This window comes from Mirounga angustirostris, unplaced genomic scaffold (assembly GCF_029215605.1).
Source record: "Mirounga angustirostris isolate CCGP_5_RB_7025 unplaced genomic scaffold, mMirAng1.0.hap1 SCAF_12, whole genome shotgun sequence".
Classification (NCBI taxonomy): domain Eukaryota; kingdom Metazoa; phylum Chordata; class Mammalia; order Carnivora; family Phocidae; genus Mirounga; species Mirounga angustirostris.
Window position 1 is genome coordinate 50,513,427 of NW_026991720.1, and position 25,059 is coordinate 50,538,485.

Genomic DNA, 25,059 nt, shown 5'->3' on the forward strand with positions numbered 1-25,059 from the left:
TCCAGAGGGAGTTAAGATAGGCACACGAGGACTACATGATGGAGCTTCTAGTGAAAGAGCTGAAGAGGCTAAATGCCCTTGCCTCCGCATAGCTTCTCTTAGGAAAATGACCATAGTTTGTCCAGGACAGGTATTGTTCCAACATAATTAGTAATCATTTCCTCATTCAGTTTAAAAAATAACCCAATTTAGACATGTTTTGGCTCACCTTTGGAAGCCCTCATGTTAGTCTCTTTTCTTTTTTATGATACATAGGCCTGAGAACTGCCTCAGGCTTAGATGACCTCTCCTAACCCATTTACATCTTTTCTCCCAGTTCTAAAGGCTAAATAAAAGAGTTTGAGAAGGCATAGGATGGGAATAAATTTAAGCCTGACAGGACTAAAGATCCTTGCACCTTACACTATTCAGACCAGTTCACCAGGTGCAGAATCTAGAAAGGAATTTGAGCCAAAGTGCTAACATGTAACATATTAATATTATAAAACTGTATCTTGCCTGTAAAAGTCCATGATAGCCTTGGTAAACCAGTAAGAATTCTGGTTTAAACCATGGGGGGGGGGGAGGGGGGGGAAGAAATCTTCCTAATTAACACAACATATAATAAAAAAATAGTAAATCTTAGGTTCTACTTTTCCAATCTATTCAAGTCCAAATGGAAATGTGCCACTTGAGAAATACAGGAGGTCTGAGAGGTACTAGTGATGTGAAATGTCTAATTTCAAATACATTTTCTTTCATGATTCTTTTCTTGGTGCTGGGGAACAGGGGCCACTACACTGCAGGGCACTACAGGACTGCTTCTTTATAAAGCCATTACCCTCAAAGAACAGGAGACGTAGTTAACTTTCCTAACACAGAGAAACAGGCACAGAGACTTAGACAAAATGAGAAGACAGAGGAATTTATACCAAATGAAAGAAAAAGACAAAGCCACAGTGGGAGATCTAAGTGAAACAGATTTAAGTAACATGCTTGATAAAGAATTTTAAGCAATGATCATAAGGATACTCAATGGACTTGAGAATAGAGTGGAGGACATCAGTGAAACCATTAAGAAAGAGATCAGGAATAATACAGTAGAGATCAAGGGCTCAATAAACAAAGGAAAAATATGTCTGATGAAATGAACAGCAGGCTGGAAGAAACAAAGGAATGAATTAATAACCTAGAAGACAGAGTAATGGAAAGTAATTATGCTGAACAAAAGAGAGAAAAAAGAATTATGCAAAATGAGAATAGACTTAGGGAACTCAGTGACTCCATCAAATGTAATAACATTTATATTATAGGAGTCCCAGAAGAAGGAGAGAGAGAAACGGCGGCAGAGAATATATCAGGAGAAATAATAGCTGAAAACTTCTCTAATCTGGGGAAGGAAACAGATATCCAGATCTAGGAGGCACAGAGAACCCCCAACAAAATCAAAGCAGATCCACACAAAGACACACTGTAATTAAAATGGAAAAATAAAGTGAAAAAGAAAAAATATTAAGAGCAACAGGACAAAAGAAGTTACATATGAAGAAAACCCTATAAGGCTATCAGTGAATTTTCCAGCAGAAACTTTCCACGCCAGAAAGGAGTGCCATGATATATTCAAAATGCTGAATGGGAAAAACCTGCAGGCAAGAATACTCTATCTAGCACGGCTGTCATTCAGAATAGGAGAGAGAGATTTTCCCAGACAAATAAAAACTAAAGAAGTTCATGACCACTAAACCAAACCTGCAAGAAAAATTAAAGGGAACTCTTCGAGTGGAAAGACCAAAAATGACAGTATGAAGGTAGAAAACAAAAAAGCAGTAAAAATGAATATTTCTGTGAAAAATCAGTCAAGGAACTCACAAAATAAAAAGATGTAAATTATGACACCATATATCTAAAACATGGGTAGGAGAAGAGTAAAGAATAGATTCAAACATAAACAATCATGAATTTAATATAGACTGCCATATGCAGAAGATGTTATATACAAACCTAATGGTAACCACAAATCAAAAACCACTAATGAATATGCAAAGAATAAAGAGAAAGAAATCCAAATATATCACTAAGAAAGCCAGCAAACCATGAAAGACAAGAAAAGATCAGAGAAAATGTTCAGAAACAACCATAAAACAAGTAATAAAATGGCAATAAATACATATCTATCAATAATTACTTAACATGTAAAAGGCCTAAACACTCCAATCAAAAGACATAAAGTGACAGAATGGATTAAAAAAATAAAACACCTGCCTATTGAAACTAAGGGGACAGAGAAACATTTATCATGCAAATGGATGTCAGAAAAAAGTGGTAGTAGCAATACTTATCTTGGACAAAAGATTTTATTTTATTTATTTATTTATTTATTTTTTAAAGATTTTTTATTTATTTGACAGAGAGACGCAGCAAAAGAGGGAACACAAGCAGGGGGAGCGGGAGAGGGAGAAGCAGGCTTCCCATGGAGCAGGGAGCCCGATGTGGGACTCGATCCCAGGACCCTGGGATCATGACCTGAGCCGAAGGCAGACGCTTAACGACTGAGCCACCCAGGCGCCCCCCTTGGACAAAAGATTTTAAAACAAAAACTATAACAAGAGACAAAGAAGTGCACTATGGAATAATAAAAGAGATAACCCAACAAGAAGATATAACAATTTTAAGTATTTATGCACCCACTATGGGCACACCCAAATACATAAAACAGTTAATAACAAACATAAAGGAAGTAATCGATAATAATACAATAATAGTAAAGGACTTTAACACCCCATTTACATCAATGGAAGGATCATCTAAACAGAAAATCAACAAGAAAACAATGGCTTTGAGTGACACAATGGACCAGATGGATTTAACAGATATATTCAGAATTTCCACCCTAAAACAGAAGAATACACATTCTATTCAAGTGCACAGGGAACATTCTCCAGAACTGATCACATATTAGACCACAAAACAAGCCTCAACAAATTAAAAAAAATCAAAGTCATACCATGCATCTTTTCTGACCACACTATTATAAAACTAGACGTCAACCATAAGAAAAAACCTGGAAATACTATAAATACACGAAAGTTAAATAATATGATACTAAACAATGAATAGATCAATCAGGAAATCAAAGAAGAAATTTAAAAATACATGGAAACAAATGAAAATGAAAACATAATGGTATGAAACCTTTGGGATGCAGCAAAAGCATTTCTAAGAGTAAGTTTACAGCAATAAAGGCCTACCTCAAGAAGAAAAATCTCAAATAAACAACCTAACGTTACACCTAAAGGAACTAGAAAAAGAAAAAACAAAACCTAAAATCAGAAGAAGGAAGGAAATAATAAGGATTAGAGCAGAAATAAATGATACAGAAACTAAAAAAACAATAGATCAATGAAACCAGGAGCTGGTTCTTCAAAAAAACAAAAAGAACAAAAACAAAAAAACAATAAAACTGATACACCACCAGCCAGACTTATCAAGAAAAAAAGAGAAAAGACCCAAATAAAATCACAAATGAGAGAGGAGAAATAATAATAAACCCCACAAAAATACAATTATAAGAGAATATTAAGAAAAATTATATGCTGACAAACTGGACAACTTAGAAGAAGTGGATAAATTTCTAGAAACATATAACCGACCAAAACTGAAGCAGGAAAAAATAGAAAATTAGAAATAGAAAATTTGAACAATTACCAGTAACAAAATTGAATCAATAATTAAAAAACTCCCAACAAACAAAAGTCCAAGACCAGAGGGTTTCAAAGGCAAATTCTGCCAAACACTGAAAGAAGAGTTAATATCTATTCTTCTCAAACTATTCCAAAAAAGAGAAAAGGAAGGAAAACTTCCAAATTCACCCTGTAATGCCAGCATTACCCTGATACCAAAATTAGATAAAGACACCACAGGCCAAAGAACTACAGGCCAAGATCTCTGATGAACATAAATGCAAATATCCTCAACAGAATACTAGCAAACCAAATCCAACAATACATTAATAAAATCACTCACTACGACCAAGTGGGATTTATTCCTGGGTTGCAAGAGTGGTTCAATATTCACACATCAGTCAACATGACACGTCACATCAGTAAGAAAGGATAAGAACCATATGATCATTTCAACAGCCACTGTAAAAGCATTTGACAAAGTAAAACATCCATTCATGATAAAAATCCTCAACAAAGTAGGTTTGGAAGGAACATAGCACAACATAATAAAGGCCATATATGAAAAGACAGCTAATATCATCTTCAGTGGGGACAAACTGAGAGCCTTTCCCCTAAGATCAGGAACAAAACAAGGATGTTCACTCTCACCACCTTTATTCAACATAGTATTGGAAGACCTAGCCACAGCAATCAGACAACAAAAATTAAATCTGCAAGGAAGAAGTCAAACTTTCACTCTTTGCAGATGACATGATACTATATAAAGAAAACCCAAAAGACTCCAACAAAAAACTGCAAGAACTAATTAAGAAATTTAGTAAAGTCACAGGATACAAAATCAATCTACAGAAATCTGTTGTATTTCTACACACCAATAATGAAGCAGCAGAAAGAGAAATTAAGAAAATAATCCCATTTACAAATGCACCAAAATTAATAAGATACCTAGGAATAAACCTAGCCAGAGGTGAATGACCTGTATTCTGAAAACCATAAAGCAATGATGAAAGAAATTAAGGATGATATAAAGAAATGGAAGGACATTCCATATCACAAATTAGAAGAAAAAAACATTGTTAAAATGTCTATACTACCCAAAGCAATCTACACATTTAATGCAATCCCTATCAAAATACCATCAGCATTTTTCACAGAGCTAAAACAATTAATCCTAAAATTTATATGGAACCACAAAAGACCCTAAATAGCCAAAGTAATACTGAAAAAGGAAAGCAAAGCTGGATGCATCTGAATTCCAGACTTCATGTTATATTACAAAGGTGTAGTAATCAAAACGGTATGGTACTGGCACAAAAACAGATGCATAGATAAATAGAACAGAATAGAAAATCCAGAAAGAAATCCACAATTATACAGTCAGTTAATCTTTTGACAAAGCAGGAAAGAATATCCAATGGGAAAAAGACAGTCTCTTCAACAAATGGTTACGGGAAAATGACCACTTTCTTACACGGCACACAAAAATAAATTCAAAATGGATTAAAGACCTAAATGTGAGACCTGAAACCATAAAAATCCCAGGAAAGAGCACATGACATTGGCCATAACAACTTTTTTCTAGATAGGTCCCCTAAGGCAAGGAAAACAAAAGCAAAACTAAACTATTGGGACTCCATCAAAATAAAAAGCTTCTGCACAGCAAAGGAAACCATCAACACAACTAAAAGGCAACCTACAGAATGGGAGAAGATATCTGCAAATGGCACATTCAATAAAGGGTTAATATCCAAAATATATAAAGAGCTTATAAAACCACCCCAAACCAAATAATCCAATTAAAAAAAATGGACATTTCTCCAAAGAAAACATAGATGGCCAACAGACACATGAAAAGATGCTCAATATCATTCATCATCAGGGAAATGCAAATCAAAACTATAATGAAATAGCACTTTACACCTGTCAGAATAGCTAAAATCAAAAATACAAGAAACAAGTGTTGATGAGGATGTGGAAAAAAGGAACCCTCTTGCACTGTTGGTGGGAATGCAAACTGGTGAAGCCACTGTGGAAAACAGTATGGAAGTTCCTCAAGAAGTTAAAAATAGAACTACCCTATGATACCCTATGATAGCAATTGCACTACTGGATATTTACCCAAAGAATACAAAAACACCAATGCAAAGGATACAGACACCTCTATGTTTACAGCAGCATTATTCACAATAGCCAAGGTATGGCAGCAGCCCAAGTGTCCATCGATTGATGAATGGATAAAGAAGATGTGGTACACATACACACATATATACATATATATAATGAAATATTATTCAGCCATAAAAAAGAATGAAATTTTGCCATTTGCAATGGCATGGACGGAGCTAGAGAGTATAATCCTAAGTGAAATAAGTCAGTCAGAGTAAGACAAATGCCTTATGATTTCACTCATATGTAGAATTTAAGAAACAAAACAAGCAAAAGGAAAAAAAGAGAAAGAGAAACCAAGAAACAGACTCAAATATAGAGAACAAACTGGTGGTTACCAGAGGGGAGGTGGGTAGGGAGATGAGTGAAATAGGTGATGGGGATTAAGGAGGGCACTTGTCATGCTAAACACCAGGTGATTAAAATAAAAACTTAAAAAAAATGTATACATTTTATCCTATCCTTCAAAGAACTATGTAAAACAGGTAATCAACATATGTTTTTTAAAAGAATTGCATGGAAATATGAAAACTAGACTTCTAAGTTCTCATATTGAAAATAAGATCACTGGCAGTATCTTATGTAAAAACTTATCATTTCACTTACCCATGAAACAATAAATTTGTGAAATGAAGTTGAATAATTAAAGGTATCAATCTAAAACACTGTTATTTCCTATTTCTACATTATCTAGGCCTTTAAACCCTCTCCTCAGTTCCAACATTCCCACTATGATTGCCAAATCTTTTTCTGCAATTACTTTATTACATTTCTTTCTTTACAATTCTATTACACCATCACTACTTCATCACCACCATCATGACAACAGCAGCAGCTACTTTTTGAGTGCCATGTGCCAGGCACTGCTAAGAGAGCTTTACATGAATTAAATCATTTAATCCTCATAACATCTTCTGAGAAAAGAAATATTATCCCTAACTACATACATGAGACAATGAAGCACAGAAAGGCTAAGCTAGTAAGTGGTAGCATTGGTATTTGAACCCAAACAGTGTTAACCTTCTTTTAGAGTTGCCTCTCAGAAATCACCTCACACCTCCAAAGTTTTGCTTCCTGGTTACAGGATATCAGATATCACTTCTCTCCTTTTGGAAATTCACTCAACATGATGAAACTAGATGATCACTGTCATTAGAACATTACCCTGTTCAATAATCTACTTTACCTAAAAATTAGTTATAAAAATCAGATCAAATGTGTACAATCCAGGTATTCAAGATTTTTCTCAATCTATACACCCATCTTCCCTTTCTTACCTCATTCCCCATACAGCTCATCACATGAACACTAAGCAAGAGGTATTTGGAGCTATATTCTTATCTTCTCACAGGGCCTAATACAATGCCTGGAACATAACAGGTGCCAAAAGTGTTTGCCAGATTAATGACTAAAAGGCTTTATGATTTTTCAGATACCTAGCTGTAAGTTACTGTAATGCTAGGGTTCATAGTGTTCACAAAGACATTTGGTATTCCTTCCTAATAAGACAGTGCTAATAGTTTCAAAATTCAAAAGTTCACCCATGACAAAATAAGGCAATTCGGAACACTTAAATCATAGGTTTTTCCACTCTTCTTTAGCAAAAGAGGAGCAAGTAGTGGTTATATTCAACAGTGTGATTAAAGAAATGAAAGTATTCTTAATATTACCAAGAATTTTATTACTAACCTGTTGAGGGGTTACAGTATCTCTATAGCTTGGTAAAATTTTTAGGGTGACACTTCCACTAATATTTTTCAGTAATTCTTGTAATTCCTTTGGATTGTTTCCAACCTCATGACCATTGACTTCTTTAATGATATCTCCCACATGAAGCAGACCTTGTCGATCTATCATTCCTCCATGAAGGATTCGGGCAATTACCAGATCATTATTTTCGACCCTAAATGTTACACCCTAAAGGAAATAAAAAAACAGAATTATCACTGATTTTAGATTATTAGGAAGAAATCTTAAATATTCATTAATATGTATATACAAGAAAATAATTCTAAAAGTAGGTGAGTTAATTTTTCCTACTTTTCCTCTGTTCTCTGTCTCAATATTTTAATCTCATTAAACCATAGGCAACTGTGATGACATACACCACCCCATAAAAATAGGACTTCCATGGGAATTGCATTCCACAGGATAAAAAGTTCAAAGAGAAGAAAAAGTATTTATGCATTCTGATGGCCTTGTTCCAAGCTTTTCTTTTTTTCTTACAGTCAGGACCCAGAAATAATAATTTTAGCAGGGAACAGAAAACTTCACTACTTACAGAGTCCTACCATGCTTCAATTCTTAATAACTTTCTTTTGTTTTGATACTATCATTAGCAAGCAACTTGAGCTTATTTCTTCAAAGGGTATAGGAAGAAGCGGAGTAGTTATCTTCTGTAATTTTTCCTGCCCATTAGCAAACTGCTTCTGGCCTCTATTTCAGCTTAACATTTTATTTTGGCTTAATTTTGTATGCTATATTAAGTTAAGAGAGCATCAGTTGTGTATTTATATACAAGCCAAAAAAACACTGATAAAACAAATAAACATGAATTGAAGTTTTTTATAATAATACAAATTATGAAAAAGAAAAAAAGATATGACTGAGCCACAAATATGTCAGATTTCAGATTTTAAATGGCACTATTTATCTACTCACCAATGGCTCCCCAGCTCTTTTGTGAATACCAAGAATACGAATGGCATCTACTGGTAATAACTGATTATTGATAGAAGAATTATTCATTTCTGGGCTTGATGGAGGTGAATCATAACATTTTGATGCCACAATATCATGGGCCTCCAAGAGTGACTATAAGGATTCAAAATAGCCTGCGGTTATTAATTACTGATGGAATAAGTTATTAAAAATAACAGTTCATTATCCCAGTGGAGTACTAAAACCTTCCAAGGCACACATTATTAAATTCTAAATGCAACAGAATTTTTTAAAGAAATATAAATATATAGTACATTAACATAAACAATATTGTATTCCTTGTTTTAAAAGATTTGAAGAGACTGATAGAGTTTTATGACTTTTTTTTTTTTTAAGATTTTATTTATTTATTTGACAGAGAGAGATAACGAGAGAAGGAACACAAGCAGGGGGAGTGGGAGAGGGAGAAACAGGCTTCCTGCCAAGCAGAGAGCCCGATGCGGGGCTCGATCCCAGGACCCTGGGATCATGACCTGAGCCGAAGGCAGACGCTTAACGACTGAGCCACCCAGGTGCCCCGAGTTTTATGACTTTTTTAAAAAAGTGACATGGTCAGTGGAAACTGAACCTAGATTTCCAAGTGTGGTACACTGAAGGCACTGGAATTCACTGCTGCCACTGTCATCAACATTATCATCATTCCATATTTATCATCAATCCCGATTTATTAGGTATCAGACAAATTCAAATGGTAAAGGGGCACCTGGGTGACTCAGTTGGTTAAGCATCTGCCTTCTGCTCAGGTCATGATTTCAGGGTCCTGGGATTGAGCCCCGCTCAGGGGGGAGCCTGCTTCTCCCTCTCCCTCTGCCTGCCGTTCCCCCTGCTTGTGCTCTCTCTCTCCCTCTCTCTCTCTTCCAAATAAATCTTAAAAAAAAAAAAATTCAAATGGTACAGACCCTAATTTTTACTCTAAGATTGTTATGTTAGTAATACTATATATTTCTTACACATATAAAATGTCTGCTAAAAAGACATCTAATAGAAAATGGATAAATATTTACAGCACCTTATATCAGTGATGAGAGATTTTATATTATTTATAAAGACTTTAGTCTATAAAACATATATTTTAAGGGGGGGGGAAAAAAAAACACCTAATGAGCCAGTAAAGGTCGTGAATATAATTTTACCTCCTACATTTACTATGTGTGTGCTATCATCATGGATGACTTTGATCTAGCTTTCTAGGAACTTCTTACAATTTTTTAAAATATATTTATTTTAGTTTTTCATTTACATTATAATTGTGTATACTCAACAATAAAGCTGAGTTAAAAAAATTTTTGAGTGGATGGAGCTCAAAAACAAATCAAAATAGAAAGAACAGAGAAAACGTCAACAAATTAGAATAGAAGCAATCAGGATATGAATTAAATTGGTAATTTCTGGTCATTTCATGAAAATATGTTGTAAGAGACTAAAGAAAATTTCAAAAAGAAAAAAATATCACAAGTCCACATGTAAGGATTATTTCTATAATGCTAGAAGTTGCTTAAATCTCTAACCTGGGCTGCTTAGTTTTCACCCTATGCCTTCTTAGCCAGCATTATCTACTCCTGTGACTTGAACCACTACTTAAACACTGTTAACTTCCAGAATTCTCATGAACTTCAGATTCATAGACTAAAAATCTGTCCACAACTAGCCAGTCATGATAATTTGAAAATCAAAGAGTAAAGATGGTAGAGGATTGAAACATACTGAATAATGAAAAATCTGTAACTGTACAATGCTATTTAAAAAACAGAAGGACTGAAAACTTCATCTGTTGCCATTCAAGACTGCTATTTTAAATAATTCTTTACTTTATAAACTGGTAAAGGGAAGGATCAGGCATTTCCCTGATTTTTCAGTATGAAAGGCATGATGATGGGTTAACTAAATAGTTCAGTTGATGAGGAAAAGCTCTACTTTATAAGAACAGCAGCTACACAATGTCGAATGACAGAATCTGAAAAATGTCATTCTGAAGCCTCTAATGAAAATACTGATTCAGGCAAGGATTAATTTGTGTTCGTAAGTAGATAAATGGTTGAACAGGAAAATACTGTTCCTAGAATAATAACACACTAGATTATGTCCTAGTGAAAAGTATTTCAAAGGAAGGATTAGACTGTTTATGCCTTTAATCAAGGGACCAATCTCAGCAACCGTACTGGTGGGCTAACCAGGTGTCACACATCTTCTGATATAGCTTAATTCATGTTGCATTACATCACTAATGATGCATTCTAGTTCCAAATAATTAACCTGAATCATCAACCTTTTAGATAGAACTTCTGTTTACAGGAAATAGAAGGGATAACTAAACAACACAGCGAAGAGACAACCAGATTCATCCAGGGAGTGGGACATTCTTCAGGACAATGGTCTGGTCTCTTAATAGGTCAACATCATAATCAAGGGAGAAAGGATGGTCCATCCAAATGCCACACATGAATCTAGGTTGGAAACCCATAAGTACAAACCAGCTGTAAAGAATATTTTGGTGTCAAATGGAGATGTTTGGATATAATGTGTGTATTACATGAGATGGAGATCCACTGAAATGGAAAAGTGGAAATCAACGACTGAAAAAAAAAGGGTAAGTTACAAAATAGCTTGTAAAAAGGATCTCAATCAGTAAAGAGAAAAATATGTACATTTTGCATAGAAAAAGTATGGAGGAATATGTACTAGGATAGTATAGTAAGATCTGGGTAGTAAGAATGCAATGTCTTAATTTTTAAATTTTTGCTTGCCAATATTTTCTAATTATATTAAACTTTATATAAATTTATATACTTATTAAATTTCATATATTTATTAAAGATATATAGCATGCCTGAAAGCTCTACCAGATGCTTCTAAGGTATCACAAACTTAACATGGCTGGTTACCTTAACATTAACATGTCAGTTTCTTCTAGAGTGTTCCTTATCTTAGTGAGTGCCATCAATTATTTGTTAGAAATCCTATCCTTACCAACTTCCCACATCTCTCTTCTGCAACTATCACATGTAACCAATCACCAAGTCTTGTTGATTTTACTGCTTAAAACCTGAAAATCCTCGTATTTTCTACTCTTGACACTGCCGTCATGGTTTCTTGCCTTAGTGCTTAACCATCTTGCTCCACAATCTGCCCTCTCCTTGTGTAATACTTCCCACTCTCTCCTCTCATGGTTTCCCACTGTCCTCAGGATAAAGTCCAAATGGCTTACTGTGCCTTGTAAGGCCTTCATCAACTGGCACGAGCATGTATGTCTCTGATATGTGTCCACATTTTTGTACTTTAAGATACTGATTCACGGAGCAACCAACTCACTATAAACCTTTGTATTTTGCAGCCACATTGCTGAAGAGTCACAGAAACTCCTTGAGAAAAACCAAAGAGGTGTTGCCATTTGATTTGCAATGCTAAGATTTATAGTGAAAAACATTTTATTCTTTTAGCCCAGAACCACTTATGGAACAGTCCATTTTTTCTCCCCTAAAATGTAGTATCTCTATCATAAATCAAATTGCCATATACATGTGTATGTATTTCTGGGGTTTTTTATTCTCTTCCATTGGTCTGTTTTTCTAATACTGTCCCAATGCCACACTAAATTACAGGTTGAGAAGAAATCTCTCCCCACTCCCCTCCACTTTCTCTTCTGAAACTGACGTTTTTGTTAAACAGATTTAGTTTTCACTGCTACAGACCAAAGCTTAAATTGCACTTATTTTTTTGCACCTATGGAGGAAATGTTATGGATTAGTTTCTATCCTTACACAGTTCTCTTTTGTTCCAAGGTCACTGATTGCATCTCGGTCTCAGAAGCAATACTGAAATAGCTTTAATAGGGAGGGCTGTGAAACAGTGGTAGTGAGGAAGGAAAACCTATTATCACAGTAAGAAAAATGTCTCTGGCATGTGGTCTGGTGATGAATCAAGGCTGGTTTTAATTACACAATGGAAAACCCGTTGCAATGTATTTCTGCTATACATTTATGTAGTGTGTATTAGTTGTGTGTGTCTGTTTTGACATCCTCGGTATTTCAGGACATTAAAATACCTAAGTTGGAATTTACATATTTACAAAATGTGGCTCTAAATAACCTTAAATAAATCACCTTAAACTGAAACTACGAAAAGAGAATACTTTGGGAATATAGGGGACTTGGGAAGAAAAGTAACAGGTAAAATTTACCTGGAAGTGAGGCTCTTTGAGTATACCAACCAGTTCTGCCACGTTTTCATCCACATTTATTAAGGGAGTGATATCTTCAAGAATTTCATTGACTAATTCTAAGTTATTATCACTGACAGCTTCTAGTTTTGAATCTTCCAGCCTCTCGTGAGCCTGAAAAGTTAACAGTATAATTAAAGTCATAACACATATTGTTTTGCTCCAGACCATGGTTTTCTTCTTTTCATAAAGAACACTTGAAAAGATACTACTTGAAAGTTTGATACATTGAAACCAAATTTAATATTCCAATCAGAGGCAATATATAGATTTTATAGTAAATGTTATCAAGCAATATAATAAATCTTGGCTTCTATTCCTATTCTAAAAGTCATGGAAAACTTGTTTTAATAACTAAACCATAAAGAAACTAAATAGGTCAGATGACAACTGAAAAAACACATTTCCTACCCAATAGAATTTCCTAATGACTTTCTGGTCTAGGCTCAAACTCTAGATGATACTGCTTATGCTTCATGAAAATAAATGATTATGCATAATAAAAATTTAAAAATAGGAATGTAATCATTATATGGACTGTCATTAAAAAATAATAAAAATCATTTGGGGAGCACCAAATCCTAAAGCTACCATTTTTCCAATTTTGAAAATCAGCAAAATAAGTCAATTCAGGGAAGTCAGCTCTTGAACTGGACCTTGAAGGACTGTTTGATTTCACTAGGGGGAGTGATCTCCTCGTGTCTCTTTATCTTAAGCCACTTTTTTTTTTTTTAATCTCACCATCTTTTCAACGGAAAATGGACCATGAATCACACTGTCACAGGAAACAAGTAGCCCTAATTAGCCTTTAATAGTGGGAGTAAAACAGAATTTTAAATTCAAACTGAGAATGAACACTAAGCAGTCTCCCTCTTTTAAGTGCTCTTTGTTTTTCTGATGAATGGTTGCTGTCTGATTTTGAAGGCAGGCAAAGCATAACTGTTAAGACTTAATGTATAAATGAAACCATGTAAGATGACAAATCTTGTATTTAATATTTTAAGATCCATTTCTGTAAGTGCTCAGGAAAAACCCAAGTTTCAAGTAGTAATAGTATCAATTAAACTTTATCTGTACCTATAATACTCTAGCTGTTATGTCTACCATAGAGTGGATCCTTCAAAGACGAACAGTCTGATTTTTAAAATGCGATTTTTTACATTTAAATGTATTTTTTCTAGGTGACTCACAAGAATTAAATAAGTGTTTAAGTGGAAGAGGGGGCTATATATTAAGCAACATTTTTAAGAAACACCTAAGAAAAAACTTTTAAGTCATATGAAATGACAGAAGAAATTATAACTGTTATTAAACAAAGAAAAATGTCAAAAGACTAAATGTATTTAGAGGAAGGAGTTTCTATTACATTAGGTAAGAAAAAAAATTAGATAAGAAAAAAATTAAGATTAGAGAATGCTACAAAGAATGAAATGGGTAGGGAGATGAACCATAAGAGACTATGGACGCTGGGAAATAAACTAAGGGTTCTAGAGGGGAGGGTGGTGATGGGTATTAAAAAAGGCACGTTCTACATGGAGCACTGGGTGTTCTATGCAAAGAATGAATCATGGAACACTATATCAAAAACTAATGAGGTAATGTATGGTGATTAACATAACATTAAAAAAAAAAAAAAAAGAAACTACACTATCTTTCTACATTTAGCCAAGATTCCGTTTATATACCATTCTCTGCAAAGAGGGAAGCAGACATCATTTGTGAAAACCTTTGTTCAAAAAACAGGAAAAAGAGTGGTGTTAAAGGTACTAAAACAGAAAAGTTTTTCCTTTCTTTGGTCTTTTGACTTGTAATGTTTTTTATTTGTTACTTAATGTTCTTCTAAGTAAAAATGTTTCCTTTTAAAAAGAATGAAATGGGTAAATCTGTAACTTTCTGAAAGTTTAATATAAGCCTAATAAGGGTAAGATGATAAGGACACTCAACTTATATCATAGAATGATTATCACCATTGGGAAAAACCTAAAACAATGGACAAAACTAGCTATTAACTCTTACAAAAACAAGCTAGAATTGCTTATTGCTTTAATACAAATATTTGCTGTTAACAAATATTTAATTTAGCACTGTTAAGCTTGCAATACTCTATTACTCTCATGGTAGTTAAGAAAGTTTAAGGAAAGAAAGGAAGTAAAGAAACAACATTTATTGAGGGCTTTTTGTGTATGTGTCTGGAGCTATATTCTCAGTGCGAGTGGGTGTGTGTATGTATTAAGCAAAGGTAGGTGTATTGTTATCTTCACCTTACAGACATAGATGCTGATGCAAAATAAGATAAAGTGATTTGCTTGAATCCACACTGATAAGTGGCAGAGTCAGGTAGTCTAATACCAAGGCTTGAATGCTTACCTACTAAAGCTTATGTGACTTCATCACTATACAGACAGCCACTGAAATATCATACTGTGGTTAATTATTCCATCTATTATATGATGCATTATTCTAACTCATTTAACTGTGAGATATGCTCTCATTGACTACTGGTTGATTTGTTGCTTGTTAGCATGCTCTTCTAGTCCAGATGTATTATTAATTCTGTTCTACTGCATCTATCCACAGTTATTTTCATACTCCTGTGGTTCAGAATATCACCCATCCCTTCAACCTGCACCCCCTCTGCTCCAAGTAAGAGCTATAAATACCACCTGTTTTTCCAGGAAAAAGATAATGACTGCCTTACAATTTTCAGGTACTAGGTCAATATATTTTCTATAATATCCTATGGTCATGTAATATATCAATTCAATTCAAGACACTGGGACAAGCAAAGAGAAAGAAATGATCACTGACTTGAGAACTCTAATATAGCTCCCTTTGTTTCTATGTTCATCTACCTTATTGCTCCCAAACTGGGTGAGGACACATGGGAATGTGGAAAGACCCAACAGAAAGAGGAAGTCAAGTAGGAGGGCAAAATTATGTTATAAAAACAAACATACCCAAAGGTTTTTTCACATCAACTACATAGATTGGTGCTATAGTAGGAAAGAATCTCACTATACAACAAGAAATTCTCAGAAAAAAAAAAAAAGAGGCTTTTTAGTGAAACTGCAGCTATAATTATATTAACAGAGAAAGCCAATTTCTAAAATATAGTTGGGTTCTGTTAAGATCAACTTTACTTTTCCCAAGAAAGCAAAAGCAGGTCCATATTTGTTAGTATGTAGATTTTTAAGCTCTAAGATACTGTGAAAGAAGTTGGGACCTCTATTCACTTTAAAGTCAGAATTTATTTAGTAGCTCTTAAGAGGCAAGTGTCATGGGGCACCCGGGTGGCTCAGTTTGTTAAGCAACTGCCTTCGGCTCAGGTCATGATCCTGGAGTCCCAGGATCGAGTCCCACATCGGGCTCCCTGCCTCTCCCTCTGACCCTCCCCACCTCATGCTCTCTCTTTCTCATTCTCTCTCTCAATAAATAAAATCTTTAAAAAAAAAAAAAAGAGGCAAGTGCCAAATTGAATTTAACTGGTAAGACCAAAAAAAAAAGGTCAAAGGAAATACTGAAAATTGACCAGAAGGACAGATGACTAATAAGCTATTTGAATAAATGGGTCTTATTTCCTTTAAGAAAAGATACTATTAGAAAGCTAGCATAACTTAATAAAAACATATTCTACCTGCCACAAGTGGTTGAAAGAATATGCCATGACTGGCTTCGTAGAACACTTGGAGCTGATACAAATATGGCCTAGCCTTCTTGTATGTCCACTTCTGAGAATCCTATTTACCACTGCACCTTAGAAAAATGAACTGCAGAGAAGAAAAAGTTCTTTCAGGACTTCTAGGTATTTCTTCTAGGCATAGTCCAACCATGCTTGCAAGCATAAAAAAAAAAAAAAAGTTTAACAAGTTGTGGGCTATAACTAAAGTGACAAATACTATTATTTTATTATATCTAATACTATTATCATTATGTGTAATAACCCTGCCTTTCCTCCTTAAAAGGACCAAAATATCATAAATTTTGTTTCCATCTTTGAATATGGCTAAGTATGTGGTAGTTTCTCATTAAATGTTTCTTGAAAAAGCTAAGTAAACAGGAAATAAGTTTTACTGTGGACAGAATCATCCCCTTCTATTCTAGAGACTTTAGGAAGAGAAAGATCAAGAGAAGCCCACAGTCAAAAATAAATAAGAATTTGAGCAGAAAATAGAAATGAGATAGGTAATAGAAAAGTCAATTTCTATTTTGCTTCTGCATACATTGTATCAAAGAGAATGAGCTTTGTTCTGAACAAAAAAAAAATGGATGAAATAAGTATAAATAAATTAGAATTCTCTAATGAGTAAAGAACTTGTCAGAAATCTAGTTAACAAAAGGAGTTCAAATTCTTAGATTAGATAAATTATATATCGAAGTACTCAGGGAGCTTCTAAATAACATTGCCAATCCACTCTTAGAGTTATCTGTAGAAAAAGAGAACCACGCAGATGCCAAAAAAAAACTAGAAATGGGAATCTGTTATACTTTTTAAAATGAGAAAGACCTTTTTTTTTTTTTTTTTTAAGCCTGGCTATAACAATATTCAGAGAAAATATAAAAGAATACTTTTTATAATCTCTGAGTGGGAAAGACCTTTCTAACTTATGTTGCAAAATCTGGAAGCTATAAATTAAACAAAAAATGCCCAATAAAATTAACTACATTTAAAATTTTAAATTTCTTCTTGTCAAAAATCAGCAAAGTCAAAATACAAATGACAAACTAGGGTTTAAATAGTTACAAGTCATATTGAAAGACAAAAGGCTAATTTTCTTTTTTTTTTTTTTTAAAGATTTTATTTATTTATTTGAGACAGAGAGAATGAGAGAGAGAGCACATGAGAGGGGGCAGGGTCAGAGGGAGAAGCAGGCTCCCCGCCGAGCAGGGAGCCCGATGCGGGACTCGATCCAGGGACTCCGGGATCATGACCTGAGCCGAAGGCAGTCGCTTAACCAACTGAGCCACCCAGGCGCCATAATTTTCTTATACATAAAGGACTTCTTTTACTTATTAGAGTGGGAGAAAGAGCGAGAGAGAGCACGCAAGCACTAGCAGGAGGAGGGAAGAGGGACAAGCACACTCCCTGGTAAGTGGGGAGCCTGATGTGGGGCTCGACCCCAGGATCCTGAGATCATGACCTGAGCCAAAGTCAGATGCTTAACCGACGGAGCCACCGAGGCACCCCTACATAAAGGATTTCTATAAACCAGTAAGAAAAAGATCAACACATAAAGAGAAATAGGCAAATAATATGAACAAGAAATACACAGAAAAGGAAATTCAAATACCTCTTGAACATATGAAAAGATACACAACCACCTTCATGATGATAAGTACAAACTAAAATTATGGTACAATATTCTTTTTTTTTTAATTAGATTGGCAAGGATAAAATTTCTGATAACATACCACGTTGGAGAGAATATAGTAAAAGACACTCTCACACATTTTTTTTCTAGTGGAAACAGACTAGTGAGCAAAATACACGTTCATCTGAAGCTCACATGGAACATTTACCAAGACAGACCACACTATGGGCCATAAAAGATTTTAAAAAGTTTGTAAGAGACAGGAGGAGCAAGATGGCAGAGGAGTAGGAGACCTAAAGCTCATCTGGTCCCAGGAATTCAGGTAGATAGGGATCAAATCATTCTGAACACCTACGAACTCAACAGGAGATCGAAGAAAAGAAGAGCAGCAACTCTCAACAGAAAAGTGACCACTTTCTGGAAGGTAGGACGTGTGGAGAAGTGAATCCGAGGCAATATTCGGGGAAAAAAGACCGTGGGGGAGGGGACCTCCATCAGCTGCTACCAGCAAGTGATAGAGCAGCAGAGCACAAAATCGTAACTTTTAGAAGTCGGCTCCGCTGAGGGACGTCGCTCCAGTGGCTAAGTGGGGGTGGGGGGTGGAACCCTCGCTGGGACAGTGTGATCTCAGGACCCCCAGGGTCATAGGAAGACCAGGAGTGCCTGAGTGCAGCAGAGCTCCCAGGTATCGGAGTGGGGAAGCTGGCTGCAGAGACGGAGCCGAGGAGCGGGCTCTCAGCTCGGGGTTGCCATAAACCCTAATTGGCAGCACAGTTGGGCCACTGCTCCTCCAGCAGGGACCCAACAAGTGGCAGATCCGGGGAGACTCCCCTTCCTCCCCCAGGAGGAGCGGCGCGGGAGCTCACCATAGGAATCTGCTGGGTTTGGAGACTCCACATAGGCTTGTGTGCGAGAGATAGAAACACTAGGTCACAGGCTGGGTGAGCATGGAGTGCGGCTGGAGACCGAGAAGACAGGAGTGATTGCTTTTCTCTGGGGGCTCACTGAGAAGTGGGGCCCCGAGTTCTTGGCTCCTCCTCGGCGGAGATTGGGAGGCCGCCATTTTCACTCTCGTCCTCCAAAGCTGATGGAAAACTTGCAGGGAACAAAAGCTACCGAGAGCAAACCAAAGCAAATTATTTAGCCCAGACCCTGGCAAGGGTGGGGCAATTCTGCCTCTGGCAAAGACATTTGAGAATCAACAGCAACAGGTCCCTCCCCCAGAAGATCAGCAAGAACAGCCAGCCAAGACCAAGTTTACCAATCAATTAGAATGGCAGAACTGCAGCACTAGGGGAATACGGCACATAGAATTCATGTTTTTTTTCCCCATGATTCTTTAGTCTTTCAAAGTTATTTTTTTTTATTTTTTTTCCTTTTTCTATTTTTTTGAATTTTTCTTTTTCCCTTTTTCAACCAACATCTTATCAATCCCTTTTTTAAAAATCTTTTCCTTTTTTGGGGGCACCTGGGTGGCTCAGTCATAAAGCGTCTGCCTTTGGCTCAGGTCATGATCCCAGGGTCCTGGGATCGAGCCCCACATTGGGCTCCCTGCTCGGCAGGAAGCCTGCCTCTTCCTCTCCCACTCCCCCTGCTTGTGTTCCCTCTCTAGCTGTCTCTCTCTCTGTCAAATAAAATCTTAAAAAAAAAAAGACTTATTTTAAAAAAAAATCTTTTTTATTTTTCATTTTTAGCATCATATTCTAACCCTTCATTGTAGTTAACCTTATTTTTGGTATATATATAAGTTGTTCTCTCTTTAAAATTTTGGGACACAGTTTCTTCTAACAGACCAAAATATACCCTAAATCTCTACTGTATGGCTTTGTTCTAGTCTCCTGCCTGATCACATTCTTTTTTTTTTTTTTTTAATTTCTCTTCTTTTCTCAACCAACTTCTTATCAATTCCTTTTATAAAATCTTTTATGATTTTCATCTTTACAATCATATTCCATCCCTTCATATTTTTGTACATATATAAGTTTTTCCTTCTTTAAAATTTTGGGAGGCAGTTTCTTCTAACAGACCAAAATATGCCCAAAATCTAGTGTGTGGCACTGATCTATTCACCAGCCTCATTATATTTGATATATTTTTTTCTTTTTCTCGTTTTTTTTTTTTTTTTTCTTTTTTTCTTTCCCTTTCTTTTCCCCCGGTTTCAGGTCTCTTCTGATTTGTTTAGTGTATATTTTTCTGGGATCATTACTACCCTGTTAGCATAATTTGTTCTCTCATTCATTTATTCTCCTCTGGACAAAATGACAAGACGGAAAAACTAACCTCAAAAAAAAAGAACAAGAGGCAGTACCAACTGCCAGGGACCTAATCAATATGGACATTAGTAAGATGTCGGAACTAGAGTTCAGAGTGACGATTATAAAAGTACTAGCTGGGCTTGGAAAAAGCATGGAAGATACTAGAGAAACTCTTTCTAGAGAAATAAAAGAACTAAAATCTAACCAAGTTGGAATCAAAACGGCTATTAATGAGGTGCAATAAAAAATGGAGGCTCTAACAGCTAGGATAAATGAGGCAAAAGCGAGAATCAGTGATACAGAAGACCAAATGATGGAGAATAAAGAAGCTGAAAAACAGAGATAAACAACTACTGGATCACGAGGGCAGAATTCGAGAGATAAGTGTGATACCATAAGATGAAACAATATTAGAATAATTGGGATCCCAGAAGAAGAAAGGGGGGGCAAAAGGTATATTGGAGCAAATTATAGCAGAGAACTTCCCTAATTTGGGGAAGGAACAGGCATCAAAATCCAGGAGGCACAGAGAACCAGAACCCCCCTCAAAAATCAATAAAAACAGGTCAACACCCCGACATCTAATAGTAAAACTTACAAGTCTCAGAGACAAAGAGAAAATCCTGAAAGAAGCTCGGGACAAGAGATCTGTAACCTACAATGGCAAAAACATTAAACTGGCAAGAGACCTATCCACAGAGACCTGGCAGGCCAGAAAGGACTGGCATGATATATTCAGAGCACTAAACGAAAAAAATATGCAGCTAAGAATACTACATCCAGCTAGGCTGTCATTGAAAATAGAAAGATAAAAAGTTTCCAGGACAAATAAAAACTAGAAGAATCTGCAAACACAAGACCAGCCCTACAAGAAATATTGAAAGGGGTCCTCTAAGCAAAGAGTGAGCCTAAAAGTAACATAGACCAGAAAGAAATTACAGACAATATACAGTAACAGTCACCTTACAGGCAACAGAATGGCACTGAATTCATTATCTTTTAATAGTTACCCTGAATGTAAATGGGCTAAATGCCCTAATCAAAAGACAGAGGGTATCAGATTGGATAAAAAAACAAGACCCATTGATATGCTGTCTGCAAGAGACTCATTTTAGACCCAAAGACACCCCCAGATTTAAAGTGAGGGGGTGAAAAACCATTTACCATGCTAATGGACACCAAAAGAAAGCTGGGGTGGCAATCCTTATATCAGACAAATTAGATTTTAAACCAAAGACTGTAATAAGAGGTTAGGAAGGACACTATATCATACTTAAAGGGTCTACGCAACAAGAAGATCTACTAATTATAAATATCTATGCTCCTAACATGGGAGCAGCCAATTATGTAAGCCAATTAATAACAAAAGCAAAGAAACACATCTACGACAACCATACAATAATAGTGGGGGACTTTAACACCCCCCCACTGGAAGAAATGGATGCATTCCTAGAGATGTATCAACTACCAAAACTGAACCAGGAAGAAATAGAAAACCTGAACAGACCTATAACCACTAAGGAAATTGAAGCAGTCATCAAAAATCTCCCATCAAACAAAAGCCCAGGGCCAGATGGCTTCCCAGGGGAATTCTACCAAACATTTAAAGAATTAATACCTATTCTTCTGAAACTGTTCCAAAAAACAGAAATGGAAGGAAAACTTCCAAACTCATTTTATGAGGCCACCATTACCTTGATCCCTAAATCAGACAAAGACCCCATCAAAAAGGAGAATTACAGACCAATATCCCTGATGAACATGGATGCAAAAATTCTCACCAAAATACTAGCGAATAGGATCCAACAGTACATTAAAAGGATTATTCACCATGACCAAGTGGGATTTATTCCTGAACTGCAAGGTTGGTTCAACATCCACAAATCAATGTGATACAATACATTAATAAAAGAAAGAACAAGAACCCTATGATCCTCTCAATAGATGCAGAAAAAGCATTTGATAAAGTACAGCATCCTTTCTTAAAACTCTTCAGAGTGTAGGGATAGAGGGTACATACCTCAATATCATAAAAGCCATCTATGAAAAGCCCACAGCAAGTATCATTCTCAATGGGGAAAAACTGAGAGCTTCCCCCCTAAGGTCAGGAATGCGGCAGGGATGTCCACTATCACCACTGCTATTCAACATAGCACTAGAAGTCTTAGCCATAGCAATGAGACAACAAAAAGAAATGAAAGGCATTCGAATTGGCAAAGAGGTCAAACTCTCACTCTTTGCAGATGATATGATACTTTATGTGGAAAACCCAAAAGACTCCACCCCAAATCTGCTAGAACTCATACAGGAATTCAGTAAAGTGACAGGATATAAAATCAGTGCACAGAAATCAGTGGCATTCCTACACACCAATAACAAGACAGAAGAAATAGAAATTAAGGAGTCGATCCCATTTACCATTGCACTCAAAACCGTAAGATACCCAGGAATAAATCTAACCCAAGAGGCAAAGGATCTGCACTCAGAAAACTATAAAATACTCATGAAAGAAATTGAGGAAGATACAAAGAAATGGAAAATGTTCCATGCTTATGGATTGGAAGAACAAATATTGTGAAGATGTCAATGCTACCTAGAGCAATCTACACATTCAATGCAATCCCTATCAAAGTACCATCAACTTTTTTCAAAGAAATGGAATAAATAATCCTAAAATTTGTATGGAACCAGAAAATACCCCGAATAGCCAGAGGAATGTTGAAAAGAAAAGCTGGTGGCATCACAATTCTGGACTTCAAGCTCTATTACAAAGCTGTAATCATCAAAACAGTATGGTACTTGCACAATAACAGACACATAGATCAATGGAACAGAATAGAGCCCAGAAATGGACCCTCAATTCTGTGGTCAACTAATCTTTGACAAAGCAGGAAAGAATGTCCAATGGAAAAAAGATGGTCTCTTCAACAAATGGTGTTGGGAAATTTGGACAGCCACATGCAGAACAATGAAACTGGACCATTTCCTTACCCACACACAAAAACAGACTCAAAATGGGTGAAAGACCTAAATGTGAGACAGAAATCCATTAAAATCCTAGAGGAGAACACAGGCAGCAACCTCTTCGACCTCAGCTGCAGCAAATTCTTTCTAGAAACATAGCCAAAGGCAAGGGAAGCAAGGGCAAAAATGAACTATTGGGACTTCATCAAGATAAAAAGCTACTGCACAGCAAAGGAAACAGTCAACAAAACCAAAAGACAACTGACAGAATGGGAGAAGATATTTGCAAATGACATATCGGATAAAAGGCTAGTATCCAAAATCTATAAAGAACTTATCAAACTCAACACCCAAAGAACAAAGAATCCAATCAAGAAATGGGCAGAAGACATGAACAGACATTTTTCCAAAGAAGACATCCAGATGGCCAACAGACACATGAAAAAGTGCTCAATATCACTTGGCAACAGGGAAATCCAAATCAAAACCTCAATGAGATACCACCTCACACCAGTCAGAATGGCTAAAATTAACAACTCAGGAAACGACAGATATTGGCGGGGATGCGGAGAAAGGGGAACCCTCCTACACTGTTGGTGGGAATGCAAGCTGGTGCAGCCACTCTGGAAAACAGTATGGAGGTTCCTCAAAAAGTTGAAAATAGAGCTACCATACGACCCAGCAATTGCACTACTGGTATTTACCCCAAAGATACATATGTAGGGATCCAAAGGGGTATGTGCATCCCAATGTTTATAGCAGCAATGTCCACAATAGCCAAACTATGGAAAGAGCCAAGATGTCCATTGACAGATGAATTGTTAAAGAAGATGTGGTATATATATACAATGGAATATTATGCAGCCATCAAAAGGAATGAAATCTTGCCATTTGCAACGACGTGGATGGAACTGGAGGGTATTATGCTGAGCGAAATAAGTCAATCAGAGAAAGACATGTATCATATGATCTCACTGATATGAGGAATTCTTAATCTCAGGAAACAAACTGAGGGTTGCTGGAGTGGTGGGGGGTGGGAGGGATGGGACGGCTGGGTGATAGACATTGGGGAGGGTATGTGCTATGGTGAGCACTGTGAATTGTGTTAAGACTGTTGAATCACAGACCTGTACCTCTGAAACAAATAATACATTATATGTTAAAAAGAAAAGAAAAGAAAAAGAAAATAGTAGGAAGGGAAAAATGAAGGGGGAGAAATCGGAGGGGCAGACGAACCATGAGAGACTATGGACTCTGAGAAACAAACTGAGGGTTCTAAAGGGGAGGGGATGGAGGGGATGGGTTAGCCTGGTGATGGGTATTAAAGAGGGCACGTACTGAATGGAGCACTGGGTGTTATATGCAAACAGTGAATCATGGTACACTACATCAAAAACTAATAATGTAATGTATGGTGATTAACATAATAAAAATAAATTTAAAAAAAAGTTTATAAGAATAAAAATCCCTGCTATAAGCAGGGAGCCAGATGTGGGGCTCGAGCCCAGAACCCTGGGATCAGGACCTGAACCAAAGGCAGACACTAAACTGACTGAGGGGCCCAGGTGCCCCCAAAGCAACACATTTCTAAGAATACATGGGACAAAGAAGTCGTCTTAAGAAAAATTTAAAAATATGTGATCCAAATGAAAATGCGACTTACCAAATTTTGTGGGATGTGGCAAAAGCAGTGTTTAAAGGGAAATTTATAGCACTGAATGCAAAGTTAGAAAAGAAAAAAGACCTAAAATCAATAATCTAAACTT

General features: G+C 36.1%; 1 protein-coding gene across 5 annotated transcripts in view; it reads right to left on the reverse strand.

Annotated features, from left to right (window-relative positions):
- The window catches only part of PALS2 (protein associated with LIN7 2, MAGUK p55 family member), a 132,206-nt gene that overhangs the window by 42,566 nt on the left and 64,581 nt on the right, over positions 1-25,059 (reverse strand). For all 5 annotated transcript variants that reach the window (XM_064575158.1, XM_064575155.1, XM_064575156.1 and 2 more), the window contains 3 exons: positions 12,727-12,879; positions 8,490-8,642; positions 7,518-7,745 (listed from right to left, as the gene is read on the reverse strand). In XM_064575158.1, coding sequence (XP_064431228.1) covers positions 7,518-7,745; positions 8,490-8,642; positions 12,727-12,879 — 534 coding nt within the window. The remainder of the gene's footprint in view (positions 1-7,517; positions 7,746-8,489; positions 8,643-12,726; positions 12,880-25,059) is intronic.